At 27.7% G+C, this 18,884-nt stretch overlaps 2 protein-coding genes across 2 annotated transcripts in view; both read right to left on the bottom strand.

Annotated features, from left to right (window-relative positions):
* The window catches only part of LOC127286122 (uncharacterized), a 570,090-nt gene that overhangs the window by 233,732 nt on the left and 317,474 nt on the right, over nucleotides 1-18,884 (bottom strand). The window lies entirely within an intron of this gene.
* Nucleotides 1,669-17,382, bottom strand: LOC127286135 (ciliogenesis-associated TTC17-interacting protein-like). Its single transcript, XM_051312449.1, has 3 exons — nucleotides 17,230-17,382; nucleotides 7,364-7,468; nucleotides 1,669-1,821 (listed from the first exon to the last, which is right to left on the bottom strand). Exons 1-3 carry the CDS (start codon nucleotides 17,380-17,382, stop codon nucleotides 1,669-1,671), a joined length of 411 nt encoding a protein of 136 aa, XP_051168406.1.

The following is an 18,884-nucleotide window of genomic DNA, read 5'->3' as shown; positions in this document are numbered from 1 at the left end:
CTATGGGAAAAACAATTAAGGAAATTCAACCCATTAACATAACCTTAAACTAAAAAGTAGTTTTTAACAGAACTAAAAATATATTTAAATTTTATTACACCAAAATTCGACAGATCCAATTGTACAATTTTGGAAAAATATTATTTTCAATTAAAATTTGTTGTTAAATAATAATTAATAAACATTTTGTTTTTTTTCTTAAAAGTTAGTGAACAATGATAATTTGTATGCCAATTTCAACTCCAAATATTTTTTTCCAAAATTGTAAAATTGGATCTGTCGAATTTATATGTAATAAATTTTTAATATTATTAAATTATTAATTATTTATTACATTAATAATAATATAATTTACGTTTATATTTAAATAACAGAAATATTTTATAATTATTAATTCTACAATTTATTTTAATTTATATTTTGCGCCAATCTGCTGTGCTCCAAAGCAAAGTAGTTGCTTACATGACGTCACGCAGTGCTTTGAGGCAAAGCAAAAAGTGCTTTCACTCCAAGCAAAAGCGCTTTGAAAGCAGTTAACTGAATGCGCTATAAGTTTACGGGAAGCTTACAGTAAGGTTATAGTAAGCTTAACTGTAAGCTGACTACAATCTTACACTGCAGCTTACAGTAGAGAGGACATTTGCAGTTCACCTTAACTTCACCCGAAGTTTACGCTGTAAGCTAACGAATCTTACATTTAAACTTAAGGGAATCTTAGAGTAAGATATTGTGCTGTGTGGGCTCAAACTTAAGTAGTTTTGGTCCAGAGTATGCGAGATACGTACATTCTGCACTGTTCATAGAAGTTAGATAACTTTCCAAACACTTTTCACTTACACGTACGTTTGACTTGGGGTGAACGATGTTTATTTAAAATCTTACGGGTCTAGTGCTACTTAAATCTCCCTAATTTTTATATTTTTCAAATTATATGTGAGGCAAAATTCCTGAAGTGTACAACTTTAAAATTGAAGGTTTGCGGATCGGGATGAAATTTGCACAAACTTTACTACTATGAGTAAGTACTTCACCCATAAATTATTGTTAAGTTTTATGCAAAACTGTAGAGGGGGGAGGGGGTTCAAGTTTCTCGTCAAATGTGAACAGTGGATTTTTAAAAAAATCATAACTTCTATATAAATGGATGAAACAAATTTTAATCTGTATGTTTTTGAAAGTTTTTTTTCTGCTCTTTCGAATGATAAAAAATATTTTTTTGAAAATTAAAAATTTACTCTTTTTTCTTGAAAATTAAAAAGATTTTTTTTTAAATTTTTTTACACTCAAAATGAAGCTTAAGATATATACTTTTCATACCAAAAAACTAGAATGACGTTCTTTTTTGTTTTCGAGATATTGATTAATTAATTAATTAATGTTTATAACAAATGAAATATTTTACAAACAAATAAAGTTACGATTTTTTAAAAAATCCACTGTTCACATTTGACGAAAAATTTGAACCCCCTCCACCCTCTAGTTTTGCATAAAATTTAATAATAATTTATGGGTGAAGTACTTACTCATAGTAGTAAAGTTTGTGCAAATTTCAGCCCGATCCGAATACCTTCAATTTTAAAGTTGGATTACTTCAGGAATTTTGACTCATGTCTTTTTGAAATCATCTTTACTTGTAGAGTTGTAAAATATAATTTAACTTGAATTATATTATATCACCTCATTTTGAGTGGAATGATGATCAACATCATTATCATTATCATCATCATTACCATCATCATCATTACCATCATCATCATTACCATCATCATCATTACCATCATCATTATCCAAAACAATCGGTTCACCATCATTAATTAGTACCTGTAGCAAAATAATTAATACAATTTTTATATAAATTCAACTTTTTCTATCGAAGCAAAAACAATATTTTACTTCCGTGAAGTTTCGTGATATGAAATAAAACAAAATAAAAAAATTGTACATTTACAATTTAATTCGGATCGTTTTTCTCAGTATAATGCAAAATTTTACGATAGTTTATTTGTAAATCTAAAAACGATTATTATTCTTACCATATTTAATGCTGTACAATTACACAATTTTATAATGGAATATTAACTATTTAAAATTTTTAGTGGAATTTTGTGGACGTTACACTTCATATAGACAGGTCGAACATTTAAGATATCAAGTGTGCGGTAATGTTGCAGCGTCAGTCGTTTTGGTCTTATTGTAAAGCAAGTAGGATTCGACACCCTTAGAGTTCAGTTTTTGTGTGCATTACAAATTCAAGCGAATTGAGTATTGAATTCACCAGAATTAAATTCATTTCATTTTGTCTAAATTTTGATAGAACAACGTCTTATTACATGGACAGAGTAGTATATGTTTTAGAAATTGACTAACCGATTTCCAATTGTTTCTCGAAAACTATAAGTCGTCTTTTCAACATTTTTATTTCCATATCTTACATAAGATCTAAATGTTAATGATACACCCATTTTTTCAAATTGAACAATTATTTTTTATGTAGATTTCTGAGTAACCAATTGGTAACTCTGGTTGATCGCAAACTATACTAGTGTTCAAAATTAAAATTTTAATGATGACGATCTTGATAAAGTAATTTGTTCAAAAAAAAATAATTTTTTGGCATTTTATTTTTTAAATGAAAATTTTTTTGGAAACTATAGGATCGTTTATTTTACACAAAGCATAGAAAAGCAAACTAAAATGCATTCTTTTTTGAAAATTAAAAAGAAAGAAAAAAAATTTGTTTTAAGGGGTGTTATAGTCAGCAAATATATATATCCCCACCTGTATTGCTTCATATTTGACATGAGCTGCAAAACGTTTTAGCAATTCAGTCTTATTCCTACCTTTGCATGTATAATATCATTTTGATAATAAATTGTCACTCACGCAAGTGATATAAAAGGTACAGTGAGTCTTTTATTAAATTGACCGTAACAGGGGTTAGTACCACATCTTTTTTCAAAAAAATTGATTTTCTAAAAACTGCATATTCGTGTAGTAAATATATGTAGAAATGCTATAGAACCTATTATTTTGGTTGGAAACTTCGGTAACATATCGAAAAACGGGGTACAATGTAAAAGTCACGCGCAGATGGAACGTACTCTTCGCGAGCACAATGTATGCTTTTATAAATATATACCTATGGGGTAAAATTCCTGTAGCGAACTACGGGAAAAAAAACAGTAAATTTTTGAAGACTTGTAACTTTTAAACAGAAAGAAAACAAAATTTGTTCTTTCGAATGGTGCAAAGAAATTTTCAAAAAATTAAAATTTTGACCCTTTTTTGAAAATTAAACCTTTTTTCAAATTTTTTATGTTCGGTCCTTATTATTTTTTTTATTTATTTTTTTTTTGAAAGCTAAAAATGTGTCTTTTCACCACAAAAAATATTGAGATGTCCTTTTTTGTTATTTTCGAGATATTAATTAATTAATTAATTACTGTTAATAAAAAATGAATTATTTTACAAATAAATAAAGTTATTGCAATTCTAAAGGTACCCATTGAAAGATGACGTAATTCCGCATCAAACGATCCCTATATGGACTATTTTAGATTAGAGGATTTTTTATAAACAATTGCCATGTTAGCCAATTGTTTATTAACAATCCACTAACCCAAACTACTTTATAAAGTGCTCGTTAGATGCGGAATTTTGTCAACTTTCGTTTAGTAACGTCAGAATTACGAAAACTTTATTTGTTTAAAAAATATATTATTTTTTATTAACCTTAGTAGTTAATTAATTAACTAAAAATTGTAAATAATATATAAGTAGATAAAAAAAAATTTGACATATATGTTTTCCAAATATTTTTTTGTGCTCTTTCGATTAGTGAAAAAAAAATTTCAAAAAATTCAAAAATTGCCCCATTTTTCTGAAAATCAATAATTTTTTGACTTTTTTTTAAGTTCGGTCCTTTTTATTTATTTTTTTAAAGCTAAAACTGTGTATTTTCACCACAAAAAATATTGAGATGTTCTTTTTAGGGTTCCGTACCCGAAGGGGGAACCCTATTATTGAGACTAGTGAAGCGAGGCATGTACCACCCCCCCCCTAGCGGCCACACGAATTTATCTAGAGGGCTGAAATTTGGTATACATATGTATTTTGGCGTGTAGATTACAGGAAAAATATAGCGAATCTCATAGGAATTAATTATCATAGCGTTGTCAAGGAAAAACCATGAATTTTTACGAAAAATCCCTAAAAATGACTATGTACCCCCCCCCCGGTTGCCACATCTTTTTACATAGAGAGCTCAAATTTGGTACACTTATGTATTTTTACGTGAAAATTACAGGAAAAATATAGCGAACATGATTCGAATTAATTTACATAGCGTTGTCAAGGAAAAATAAAAAATTTTGAAAAAAGCGATTAATCCTCCTAGCGCACACAATATTTGACGAAGGCAGTTCATATTTCGTATACTTACGTATTTTTGCGTGTAGATTACAGGAAAAATATAGCGAGCACAATTGGAGTTGATGTTCATATTATTTTTAAGGAAAACTCATATTTTTAGAAAAAATCATGGATTTTTCGAATAAAAAAAGAAGAAAATTTTATCCTAAGGGATCCAAATTTATACTTTTTTACGTATTTTTACGTGTAGATTACAAAAAAAATATATCGAGAACGATTGGAGTTGATAATCATAGCGTTTTCAAGGAAAAACTGATAATTTTCGTTATATGTGACTATGTGTCTATCTATGTGTTTTTATGCTCACATTACAGGAAAAATTAGGCAAAATTGGAATTTTTCCACCTGCCTTTACACTTTAACCCCCTTAAATTTTAGGTTTAAGGGTACGGAACCCTCAGTTTTAATGCGAGTGTAACTCGCACTTGTCCGATTTTTTGTTATTTGTGAGATATTAGTTAATTATTTAAGGTTAATAAAAAATGAAATATTTTATAAACAAATAAAGTTATCGTAATTCTGAGGTTACTAAATGAAAATTGACTAAATTTTGCATCCAACGAGACCTATATGAAGTACTTTGGGTTAGTGGATTGTTAATAAACAATTTGCTAACATGGCAATTGTTTATAAGAAATCCTCTAATCCAAAATAGTCCATATAGGGATTGTTGAATGCGGAATTCCGTCAGCTTTCAATGGGTACCTTTAGAATTGCAATGACTTCATTTATTTGTGAAATATTTCATTTTTTATTACTATTAATTAATTAATTAATTAATATCTCGAAAATACCAAAAAAGGACATCTCAATATTTTATGTGGTGAAAATACACATTTTTAGCTTTCAAAAAAAAAATAAATAAAAAAAATAAAAAAGAGCGAACTTAAAAAAATTTGAAAAAAGGTTTAATTTTCAAAAAATGGGTCAAAATTTATATTTTTTGAAAATTTCTTTGCACTATTCAAAAGAGCAGGAAAAAACCTTTCGAAAACATATAGGGCAAATTTTGTTTTCTTTCTGTTTAAAAGTTACAAGTCTTCAAAAATTTACTGTTTAAATTTTTCAAAAAAATTCAACCCTCTCTCTCAACGACAGTTTTTGAAAAAACCTAACAATACTTCGTGGTTAAATTACTTACCCCTAGGGGTAAACTATGTGCAAGTTACAGCCCGATCCGATCAACTTTTTTTTCACTTAGTTCGCTACATGAATTTTACCCCCTATTGGGAACTGCTAAACTACAATACGCCATCTGGTGAGAGACCGATCTCTTACTCCATTTTCCTTCTTTGTCTCTCTTCAATTAACATGTTAGAAAGAGGAGAAAAATCAAAATGGAGGGAGAGATCGGTCTAAAGTTACAAGATTCTTTGTATATAATTTAGCAAAAAAAAATGATACCCAAAGTTTTAATTAAAAATAATTCAGATTTTTAAGTGTTCGTTTCGAGAATCACAAAAGTTAAAAGTTTCGTAGATTTGCCCATATATACATGTATATAATGTATCCTGTCGTGTAAGGGTGCATTTTCTTGAAAAAGGACATGTTTTCGTAAATTCGCTTATTCTCAAAACAACGTTTTTTGACCTGGCAGACATCATAAAAGAAAAACTGTTGCACCGATTAAGCTCAAATTTTTATGGCTTATTCTACACATATACCGCTATCATCAGAACTAGAATCATATTTATTTAAATATTTAACCATTTTTTTAAACAATTTAAGTTGAAAAAAAGGTCAAAAATAAAAAAAGTTTTCCATTTTGTTTTTTTCAACGAAAATAATTCATTGTAGTTCCGACGATAGCGACGAGATTACTTTTCAAGAAAATATCAAAAATTTAATTTTTCGATGACCTGAATTGGAGATATCGTGTCCGCCAATCACAAGTAGGGGTATTTTCAGGCGGCCATGATAGCAAGATAATCCATAATAAATAAGGAATAAATTTTTTTTAATAGTTTAAAACCCCTTCTTTTAGGTATAAAAAGTTTAAAGTAAATAAAAAAAATTTTGTAATAAAAAAAAATATTTAAGAAAAGTCACTTAGATGTGGTACTAACCACTTAAACATATTTAAACAAAAAGGATCATCAGGCCTACTTTAAAACTTTTTGCAAAATGTTCTAAATATTTTTAGTTATGTAAAAATAATAAAATTAATTTAAAAAATCATGCTCAAAGTTAAAAAAAATAATTTGTTCATGTGAAGTCGTCAGTTTTTATATAAAAATCTAAAAAAAATTTCGTTAACATAGTTTGAAAGTCAATTATAAACTGGAATTCTTTTTTCTGTTGGGAAAAATTCTTAAATTCAAATCCTTTAGAATTGGATGTTATTAAAATTAGGTCTACTTTTAAAAAACTCCAAAAACCAGCAGATTTTGAAAAAATCATAACTGAAAAAACAATTTTATATATGTCCAGGAAGTTACACCAGTGCAATTAAAATTGCAAGAAAAACAAATATTGTATCTAACAGTGCTTAACTTTTGGTCATTTATGCTAAAAATCGTTTTGGAGACTCAAAATTCCGGACAAAAATCCAAAAAATATTCTGCAATATTAAAAATCAAAATTTCTTTAGAAGAAATTTGGTGTCCAATTGTATTCGACTTGTACTTTTTTGTATACATTTTTTTCTAAACTTAAAATTCTGGGTAAAAAAATTAAAAAATATTTCAAAAACGTCCTAAAATATTTTTGAAAAAAAACTTTATAATATTTCTTAAAGAACTTATCATTCCGTTATTTTCATTTTATACTTTTTTTAATTTTGTTTTTTTAACTGTAAATATTTTTTAATATTATATAATACCCACTATAATATATAATATTACATATATAATGTATATTATCAACTGAGAGTAGATACTATAATGTTTAGGCGACAACTGTTTTCACTGATGTCATTTTTTAAAGCACTTACTATTTCTAAATCTCTCTGATTACGATCATAAAGAGTTGTACGGGGAATATCCGCTTCATCACTGTCTAACCACAATTTATATCGTTTTGGATTATTTTCCATTGTCTGAAATATAATTATAAAGTTACAAAAATAAAACAGTTATTAGCTATTTCAAAATTACAAAATATTTAGTTTATAGGGTAAGGTGGGGGAATTGGAGACCCTTAAGGAAAATGATTTAAAAAACTATCTTATTATAATAAAATATTTTTTTTGGTCATTTTTTACTCCTTTTATTATTTATCTTTACTTGTAATTAATTAGAAATTTAAAGACAAGTATACTTGTCTTTAAATTTAATTTATAAATTTGCCAAACAAAATTTGTTCTAAAAAAATGCAACGTAATCTACCCCACTTGTGGGGTACACGGAGAAAATCTGAAAGCACTGAGTATTTTTTCTCACAGCACTGGCTACTGTATAAACCAAAAAATTAAATTCCAAAACTCTGAATGTTCTCCACACAGCACTGAATGCTCTGCAGAAAATAATCACAGCTTTTTTTGACAGTAATCAGAGTTTCGTTTCATATTAGTTGACAACAGATTATTCAGAACTACGAATGTAGCAATAAATTCTTTGCTCGAAGTCGTGACTGCTGTTCTCGCAGCTCTGAGTACTGTGTAGAATTATTTTTTAGAATTAAAAAAATAAAAGAACATTTTTAACCTTTAATAAAAAACAAATAACAATTTTAAACAAGCGTTCAAGACAATTTTAATCAATTTTAGATGTTTTCTAATATTTTTATAAAAAACAGATTATTTGACGAAAATTATTTATATTTAATTAAATAAAAAGTAATAAACTTTAATAATATTAAACAAATTACTTTTTATTAATAAACGTAAGAAATAATAATTTTTTTTACTTCACGAGATAAATATTTAAAATAATAATGTTGAAACTTAATATTTTTTAATCATAATTATCTATAAATTTAGATTAGGTTGTAATTTGATATTAGCTAAGAAATCTTAAAATCTCAAAACTTGTGAAATACAAAAAAAAATATTTAAAATTTACCTATTATAATTCATTTTAAAAATAATTATTTATTATTTCATCATTGTATGATAACTTTATTTGATATATAACTGAAAAATTTTTAAAAACGATAGTTTTTAAAAAGACTTTTTAAAGTCTTCATTTCCTTATTTCTGTTATTTATTAACTGTTTATAAACATGAGCCGCCGGAAAGTTAAAGGGCGCATAAAATTTGTATGGCCGTTCGAGTTGGCCCCTGACGCTTGGAAAATCTTTTCAGAGTCAGGGGCCAACTCGAACGGCCGTACAAATTTTATGCGCCCTTTTACTTTCCGGCGGCTCACATATCAATTAAAATCAATATTTGAAAAGAAAAAATAACCATGGCTATCTTCTTTTTAATTAACGTTAAACGTTCCTTTGTTTTCTAAATTCTAAAAAATAATTCTACACAGTACTCAGAGCTGTGAGAACAGCAGTCACGACTTCGAGCAAAGAATTTATTGCTACATTCGTAGTTCTGAATAATCTGTTGTCAACTAATATGAAACGAAACTCTGATTACTGTCAAAAAAAGTTGTGACTATTTTCTGCAGAGCATTCAGCGCTGTGTGGAGAACATTCAGAGTTTTGGAATTTAATTTTTTGGTTTATACAGTAGCCAGTGCTGTGAGAAAAAATACTCAGTGCTTTCAGATTTTCTCCGTGTAATAGGAGCTCTTACTTGAAATTCCAATAAAATGATATAATTTCTATTTTTTTAAAATGTTTTTTTTATTTTGTCAATATTTCTCGACAGATGAACATTTTACGAAGTATTTGAGACATTAAAAAGACTTATAGCTTCTTTAGTATAAAAATATCCCTCTCTCTCATTAGGTCCACGTTGACGTCCGACGCCCTTCAGCTTTAAGGGGGAAACTCGTGTAAATGCACGTTTTTCAGGAATTTTTTTTAAAAAACTGGTAAAGTTTATTGAATTAAAGTAAAACATAGCTTAAAGTCCACAATATCAGCTTTATAAAAAAAAAATTTTATTAAAAAATATTACAAAATGGCGGCGTTACAGGCGTTTGAAGTTGCATCTTTGATTTTGCGCCGTGCAACCTACAGGTCACAAATCTCAACTAAAATTAAAAATCAAAATTTTTACCGTTAAAATACGCAAATACGCTTTGCATGACGAAGAGAAAACTGAAAAAAAATTTTTAATTTGGGACCATTTTGAAAAAAAATAACTTTTTTTATAAACAATGTTCAGAAACAATTGTTAAAAATTTTTTTTTAAAAACAGGAATCCGTCATGCAATAGCTAGTAAGATAAAAGGCCAACGCACAATAGGTTCGCGAAAGTCTTTCGCGAACGAGATGCATTAGATAGAAAAGGATACGAATATATCTCTGTCTTTTTCTAACTCATGTTTCACGTTCGCAAACGTCTTTCGCGAAGCTATTCTGCTTAGGCCTAAAGGCCTAAGCAGAACTAATTCTTGAACGGGAACGCAAACGGAATGGAACGAGTAAGAGAAGGACAAAGATTATGTCTATCCTTCTCTTACTCGTTCCATTCCGTTTGCGTTCCCGTTCAAGAATTAGTTCTGCTTAGGCCTTAAAGAAGATTTGTGGTAAGTTTGGTTAAAATTGGTTAAAAATTGGCTGAGTTACATTGCACGGCGCGCTTAAAAACACGTTTCGAGAAAAACGCATATAAAGTTTTCGATACATAAAAGTAGTGTTCTAACTATTGCCTTGAAGACGTTATGTATTCGAAAATAATTATTGCACTAAAACCAAGATTTACTATCACTTGCTTATGGTATTTGCTAATGACAATTAATAAAATTATATTGACAAGAAACCCAAACAATAGAGGGAGCTCGTGCTCATAGTTAACTGCATTTTGTTGCATCTGAAGTACTAAACTTATGTTTACTATAGACATTCATACATCTAATTATAGATTAGTCATGTAGGATCGTATTCTACAGATAGTAAACTAATTTTTAAAGCAAAAAAAAAATTGTGAAAAAAAAATTTTTTACACGAGTTTCCCCCCTTAAAGCCTTTCTCCAATATGTTCCTAAATGTTTGCATTGCGTGATTAACGCGTTGGTTCGCAAGCGCAGTGACGACATCAAAGCATTGATACCAATCGCGAACAAAAAGTTTGGTTTATGTTCCTCTTATCCCTGTTTTCCAACTTTACAAATTTTAATGCACCTTGTTTCTCGGCGCCTTTTAGTAATTTAAATTCTTTAATATTTATAATTAAAAAATTCAGTGTCTTAAAATCATAAACCAAACTTTTTGTTTGCGATTGGTATCAATGCTTTGATGACGTCACTGCGATTGCAAACCAACGCGTCAGTTACGCAACGCAAACATTTAGAAACATATTGGAGAAAGGCTTTAATAACAGAAATAAACGTTGACGTATGACGTCACCAAAGCTAAACTAAATGGGAATTAAATCGACAGATACACAACGCTTGAGCTTAGAGTCCCATTGGAGATCCACCTTCAGGTGGATGGGAATATTATGAAGCATTTACACCTTTGGTAAAAAAATTTTATTTTAGGCTGCAGTCCCATGACAGCGTTTTGCGTTGCGTTTTGTTACTAGACCATGAGTGTAAACATAGCAAACATATATCTGCATCTCTTTTACACTCATGGTCTAGTGACAAAACGCAACGCAAAACGCTGTGATGGGACTGCAGCCTTATATTTCCAGAAATATACAAATCTGAGGGTGCAGTCCCATGTGGGTAGAATAGTGGAATAGTAGAATAGTGGAATAAATGTCGACCAATGAGATGAGTCTAGGGGAATTGGACTTAAGGTGTTAAAATGTGAATATCGTTTTAAAATCTATGTGTTTGATGGTTCGTGATAGTGAAATCATTTATTAAGAAAAATGACTTTTTATCATTAAAACTTAAAAATTTAATAGTAATATAATTTTAAAAAAATGTTCTATTTTTTTAATGTACGTTTAAAATAACATTTAAAAAAAAGAAAATTTAAAAATTGATGCATCTTTTAGGAAGTTATGAGCATTTAAATATTAAAAGCCATGAAAATTCTCCAATTTTCAAAATTGCATAACTCGAAAACGGCTTGTTAAAAAAATTTGAAAAAATTCATGAAAGCTAGCCTCAATTAGTAATAAAATAAAAAAAACGGAGATGCAATTGTAGATAGAACGTCACTTTGGCGTGGAACACATCATATACCTACAAAAATATTTAATGAAAATTCAAAGATTTTATACATAGTGTTGAAAATAACCTGAAATTTTATATTTATTTATTATATAAATTATTATACATTTATTTATTATATAAAGTGATTTTTTATTATAAAAGAATTATTAATGACTTAGTTTCATACCTATTATGTCATATAGTTTAAATATTATTATTATTATAAATATACGTTGAATGTATTGTACTTTGTTATTATTTTGTCTATTCCACTATTCTACCAAAATCAAAAAGCGCGTGTCCCATGTGGTAGAATAGAAATAGTGGAATAGTTGAATTGCTGTTATGCAGCCAATAATAAGCTGCATTTACACTGGATCCCAATCTTACAATTACCACGATTCGCTTTTTCTGTTCCTCTATTCCACTATTCTACCAGCTGGGACATAGGTACCCTAAATTTGGTAGAATAGGTAATTGGACATTTTTTAAAAAAATTAAAAAAATTATTAAGTTTACAAATCACTCAACCGATTTTATGAATATTTTAATTTTATATTTATTGTTTTGTGTTGTACTTATTATGTATTTATTTAATTATTGTTTTAATTATTGATTATTCTTCAATTGATTGAGTCCAAGTTATATATATATATATATTTATTAAGAATTTAATTTGTATAGAATGTGTTAATTTTTTAATTTTGAATAATAAATTTAACATCAGTATTGTCCAAATTTAATTTTTGAGTAAATAAAATTAACACCAAAATTTTTTATTTAAAACTTTTAGTTGGTAGTAGGGATATTAAAGTTGTATATTTAAATATGTTATTTACTTATATTTCAATTCCGCAAAATTCTTTACCTCTAAAAATTATGTGCATCACTCACACATAGTTAAAAATACATTTTAGTAATTGTCATTGAATTGTTTGTTCATTTTTCTTAATAAATGATTTCACTATCACGAACCATCAAACACATAGATTTCAAAACGATATTCACATTTTAACACCTTAAGTCCAATTCCCCTAGACTCATCTCATTGGTCGACATTTATTCCACTATTCCACTATTCTACCCTGATTGGTTGTTCACAATCTGATTGATAATGGACAACCAATCAAATTTTTGCATTTAGGAAAATTAAAGTAAACCATTTTTTTTTACCGAAAGTGTAAATGCTCCATTAGAATAAGCGCTGCGTATGCGACGCGTAAAAATTTAGTAACTGTATAGCAACTTTTAATTTTAACAATATTTGTAAAATATTTGAAAATTACTGGAAATTAATGATAATTAATAGAGTAGCTAGTGGTATAGTCATTGTGTATTTTTTAAGTTTTTATACATGAAGTTTTATATAGTTAGAATCGTTAAAATCAGAAAATTACAAATATAACATTTTAAAAAATATAATTTGAAATTGAAATCATTTCTTATTTTGCGTTAAAAAGTCATAAAATCTGATGGAGCCTTAAAATAATCCTTTTATAAAAGGGAATATAAAAAAAGTAAATTGTAATGAGTAAAAGTAAATTAGCGGTTTGAAAGATGTAAAAAAAATTTTGTCCAGGGAATTTCAAACACTTTTATTTATTTATTGAAAAAAAATATATATATATAATAATTATTAAAAATATATAAATAAAAATAATTATTTTAAAATAATATCAAAAAAATAATAATTTGTCTATAGAAAATGTCATAATTATAAAACAAGTTTATTAGTTGAAAAAAGATAATAATAAAATTTCAACTGATTTGTTTCTTGCTTTTTTTGAAAAAACAAATTTTTATTTTTTTCAATACAGTATTTCTATATGTATTTGTCAAAAAGGGTATAGGGGGTTAAGGATACAAAAAGTGCCGTTGCAGGTATTCTGTTCAAATTGACACCATATATTGCTACCCCTATGAATATAAAATTCTGCAAGTATGAACCCATAATTCGATTTTTTGGGGGAGTTATGGTGGGGGAAAGGAAAATAAAGAAATCCATTTTTCTCGAAAACTACTGAACCGAATTTAATGAGCTTTGAATATGTTATACATGTCGCTAAGACAATTCTAAAAAAAAAATCTCAAAATTTTTTTTTGAAAAAAAGTAAAAAAAAAATTAATTTTGAAATTTTCAAAAAATTTTTTTGGGGTGATTTTTTTAAGTGACCACTTTAATTTTTTTTAAATTTACCTTATAATATCCCCTTTAACATATGTTTTTTCAGATTTTTAAAAAATGTAGTTTTTGAATAATTTAACGAAAACCATCGTCGCGCTACATGACGCAGCGCGCACAGTGTGCTGATGCAGTATACGAGTGTTCCAAAAGTATGGAAACTTTCAAATATCACGAAAAGTACGAATTTTTGTAAAAAATGTTCAAGACAAAAGTTGTTCCAAACAAAAAGATGTACATCTTTGAAACCAAAAAATTGGGCCCGGAGCCCAATGTTGGGCCCTACAATGAAAAAAGTGGTTTTCTTAAATGAGACCACTAATTTTCAGTATCAAATTCGTAATCCCCATGAAATTCTGCGTTCAAACATGTGGTATTAGTTCCCAAAATATTGGGCCCAATCCAAGATATTGGGTCCAAAATTTATCAACAGATAAATAAATTTTAAAAAATCGCATTTGGAAGGATTTTGAGATCACAGGATTAGAAATTGAGCATAGAGCCCGATGTAAGATTCTGCAGCCCAATGTGAGGGCCCAATATTTTTGGAATTTGTACCACAAGTCTAAGCCCAGAATTTCATAACGATTACGAAATAGAAGAAAACTAATTTTTTTTCTGCCTCACATTGGGCTGCGAAATCTTACATTGGGCTTTGTGTACAATTTGAAAATTAGCTTCGAATTTCTAATCCTATGACCCCAAAAACTCCTAAAGATGCGATTTATTAAATTTATTTATTTAACGAAAAATGTTAGGCCTAATCCCAGACATTGGGCCCAATATTTTTGTCACTTTTACTACAAGTCTAACCCAAGAAATTCATGGGGATTACGAATTGGATACTGAAAATTAATGGGTTTTATTCAAGACAACTAATTTTTTTTACCGTGGGCCTCACATTGGGTGGCGGAATCTTACATTGGACTCTATGCCCAATTTGAAAATTAGCTTCCAATTTCTAATCCTGTGATCTCAAAATCCCTCCAAGATGCGATTTTTTAAAATTTATTTATCTGTTGATAAATTTTGGACCCAATATCTTGGATTGGGCCCAATATTTTGGGAACTAATACCACATGTTTGAACGCAGAATTTCATGGGGATTACGAATTAGATACTGAAAATTAGTGGTCTCCTTTAAGAAAACCACTTTTTTCATTGTAGGGCCCAACATTGGGCTCCGGGCCCAATTTTTTGGTCTCAAAGATGTACATCTTTTTGTTTGGAACAACTTTTGTCTTGAACATTTTTTACAAAAATTCGTACTTTTTGTGATATTTGAAAGTTTCCATACTTTTGGAACACCCGTATACTGCATCAGCACACTGTGCGCGCTGCGTCATGTAGCGCGACGATGGTTTTCGTTAAATTATTCAAAAACTACATTTTTTAAAAATCTGAAAAAATATATGTTAAAGGGGATATTATAAGGTAACTTTAAAAAAAATTAAAGTGGTCACTTCAAAAAATCACCCCAAAAAAAATTTTTGGAAATTTCAAAATTAATTTTTTTTGACTTTTTTTCAAAAAAAAATTTTGAGATTTTTTTTTAGAATTGTCTTAGCGACATGTATAACATATTCAAAGCTCATTAAATTCGGTTCAGTAGTTTTCGAGAAAAATGGATTTCTTTATTTTCCTTTCCCCCACCACAACTCCCCCAAAAATTCGAATTATGGGTTCATACTTGCAGAATTTTATATTCATAGGGGTAGCAATATATGGTGTCAATTTGAACAGAATACCTGCAACGGCACTTTTTGTATCCTTAACCCCCTATACCCTTTAGATTTTTTTTATCTCTAGTATCCCTTAATGTGTAAATCTCTTTAAATTCAAGCACATGTTTCATAAAGCAATGTTCAGGCTTCACAGAATAAAATTTGCTAAAAAAAAGGGGAATAGGGGAAATTTTATTTAAAGAAAAGAAAAATAAGGTAAAATTTTAATTTATATTTTCCTCAACCAAAAATCTTTTAAGTTGTTTTAAATTACACTACCGGTGAACATTTTGAGACCACCCATTTTCTTGATGAATAAAATACATCTTAACCTTTTCTCTGTTAGAGAAAAAATTGATACTGCGGTCCCGAAATGTCCAATAAATTCTAGTTGACAAATTTTTATGAAAATATAAGAATTTATATAAGGGTTTTTGGGGTCTCTAAATTTAAAAAAACTTTTTTTCATGATTTGTTATTGTTTATTAATTGTTTACTAGTTAAAAATAGTAAATAATTATTTAATTATTACTTAAGCAAATACCATTGATACACAGAATGAAAATTATTTCTAAAGTAATTTTTTTTCATAAAAAATTTAGGTAATTTTTTATTTTATCAAACCGAAAAGCTTCTTGTAAAAAATAAAAAAACTTGAGTTTATTCATATTTTTCAAAGGAACTGAAATTTTAAATTAATTTAAATTAAATTTGTTTACCTAAATTAAATTTTAAAACTAATTTTCTGTTATAAAAAGAATTCCAATTTTCCTAACTCAGGCCTTGGGTTTACTTTAGAAAGAGAAAGAAGTCGTTTTAGTCGATTTTCATTACAACAAAAATAGAAAAAATTGATATTTTTTATTCTTAATAAATTTTTTTAGCTAATAAATATTTCATTATTAGTAACATTTATTATTAAAAATTAAATAAATTTTTTCTAATTCTATAATAAGAATATTTCACAAGAACATTTCCATGAACTTTTTTCAAACTTCATAATTAAACAATGACAAATTAAATTACTTTAAAAGAAGAAAATATTCCAAATTATTGTACAAATTATTCAAATTCAGAATTTTGGCAAATGTTTTAAATAATAAAAATTTTCAAAGAAATTAATTAAGATATTATTGAAAAAATTAATTTATTAATTGAACGTGTTGTAAATTTGAATTCTTGAAAATTATTGACAAAATTTTAAACAATAATTAAATTTCAAAGAATTTTTAATAAAAAAATTTGAATTTTTGAAAAATTAAATTAAAATTATTGAAATAATTAATTTAGAGAAAATTATTTTGTAAATTTAAATTGCTGAATACTTTTTATAAGATTCAGACAATAACTGAATTTAAAAAAAAATTGTATTGAGCAAGTGTTTTAAATAATAAAATTTTCAGAAAATGTTGTTAAAAGTATATTTTGTACGAAATAGTCGAAAAAGTCGCATTATATAAAAACTAGTCAAAATAGTCGCATTCATTTTAAAAAAGTCGAAAAACTTGTGCAATCCGACACTTGTAATTTTTTAGTTTAAATTTGTATTTTTATGAAATATCCCATTATTCGAGTTTCAACATAAAATAAGGGAAATATTCATAAAAAAGGTGAAAAAGGGGAATTTTTTAAAAGAGAGGAAAAATAAGGAAAACACTATGAAACCTGAATGTTGCTTGTTTTTTAAATGAAAGAACCTATCACAGATATCAGAACAATGTACCTTATTATCTTTATTTCTAATAGGGCTATCCTCCTCTTCAGTCGATGGGTTTTCTCTAATCGGTGCTAGTCGAATTCGAGTATTCGCCTTTTTGTATTCATCCACTTTAAGATTTATTGCTTTACGACTGTCTGCACGTAAAACAGAATTCATTTCGTGTAAATAATTTGAGAAATACAAAAAGAATCAAAAATAAAAATTCATTTTACTTTATACTTATAAATGTAAATTTTTTATGTATTAAGTAAACAGGTCTGAAATTTAATAATTATTATCTTAAGATTTTAAATCTATTATAATTTTTTAAATTTTTGTTAGGTTTCTGTATCATGTATTACAAATCTTTATTTTATCAATATAAGAGTTAATACATCTACAATCTTATTTAAAAATTGTACAAACTTTAAAAAACTAAGTATTTTTAGAAATATTTAAAAAGTAGCATTACAAAATAAATATTTTAAAAAATAATGTCAAGAAAATTCAGTTACACATATATGTAAATAGTTTTTTATTTAATTACGTTTTTATACTTTTATTAAACTAAATTTTAAAACTTACTAGGGTTTAAAACCTTTCTTTTTTAAAAAAACAAAATTGATGTTAAAAAATGATATGATAGGCAAGTATTTATAAAATCCATTTGTCAAATAAAATTAAAAATTTTACTTCTTTAAATATATTTAACCAAAAAATTAACCAACTTTTCGCCCAAATGACATACTTTTCAGAAATTCTAGTTTTCATAAAAATAAGAATTTATATTTATGAAGGAAAATATTAATCTGTACAGTTTTATATATTAAAAAAATGATTTTATATGTAGTAAACAAATTACAACTTACCAGCTACAAAAACAATTTGGGCATTGTAGTAATGTCCATCCTTCCACTTGACACTATACAATTTATCTCTATGAAGATTGTCAGATTTGAACTTTTTTATTTGGTCAACATTTGTAACAAAAAAAGATTTATCGTCTACAAATCTCACATATGCATACATTTTTGGTGAATTTCGTTTTTAGATTCTTTATTTATTAATCTCCATGGAGAAATAACAAGGACAATCTTTTATTTTTTGCCCATTCAAAAGGGTCAATGCACAATAGTTTCTTTAAGGCTAACGCACAATAGCTTCGCGAACGAAATGTATGAGATAGAAAAGGATAAGAATATATTTCTCTCTTTTTCTAACTCATGTTTCACGTCCTCCAACGTCTTTTGCGAAGCTATTTTGCTTATTCCTGAACAATGTGCATAGGACCGTTTCCGAGTTGGGATTTTTAGCGCACTTTTTATAGGCCGTTTCCGAATTAGTTAAGCAAAGTCCACAAGGAGACAGAAAGAGCACTTAAACGGTAGTATGACGTCACTATAGAAGCTTCTACGCGCCACCTCGTAGGCGAAAACAACTTATGCTCGTTTCATATTTAGCATACAGAACATCGATGTTTCAGGCCTAAAGGCCTAAGCAGAACTAATTCTTGAACGGGAACGCAAACGTAATGGAATGAGTAAGAGAAGGATAGACATAATGTTTTTCCTTCTCTTACTCATTCCATTCCGTTTGCGTTCCCGTTCAAGAATTAGTTGTGCGTTGGCCTTAAGTCCCATGACAGCGCGAATGCAGAATGCAAAGTAGAAAATCATAAG

The sequence above is a fragment of the Leptopilina boulardi genome, unplaced genomic scaffold (genome assembly GCF_019393585.1).
Source record: "Leptopilina boulardi isolate dan_hultmark-lab unplaced genomic scaffold, ZJU_Lbou_2.1 LbouV2_350, whole genome shotgun sequence".
Lineage (NCBI taxonomy): Eukaryota > Metazoa > Arthropoda > Insecta > Hymenoptera > Figitidae > Leptopilina > Leptopilina boulardi.
Note: the sequence above shows the minus strand (reverse complement) of the source record. Positions and strands in the feature narration are given on the sequence as shown.

Excerpts from the sequence above, each read along its gene's own strand:
- LOC127286135 (XM_051312449.1), bottom strand. The coding sequence starts at position 17,382 with ATGAATTCTGTTTTACGTGCAGACAGTCGTAAAGCAATAAATCTTAAA. Across the intron at positions 7,469-17,229 it reads TTAGAAATAAAGATAATAAG|ACAATGGAAAATAATCCAAA; the intron begins GTACATTGTTCT and ends ATTATATTTCAG. Across the intron at positions 1,822-7,363 it reads ATCAGAGAGATTTAGAAATA|GTACTAATTAATGATGGTGA; the intron begins GTAAGTGCTTTA and ends ATTTTGCTACAG.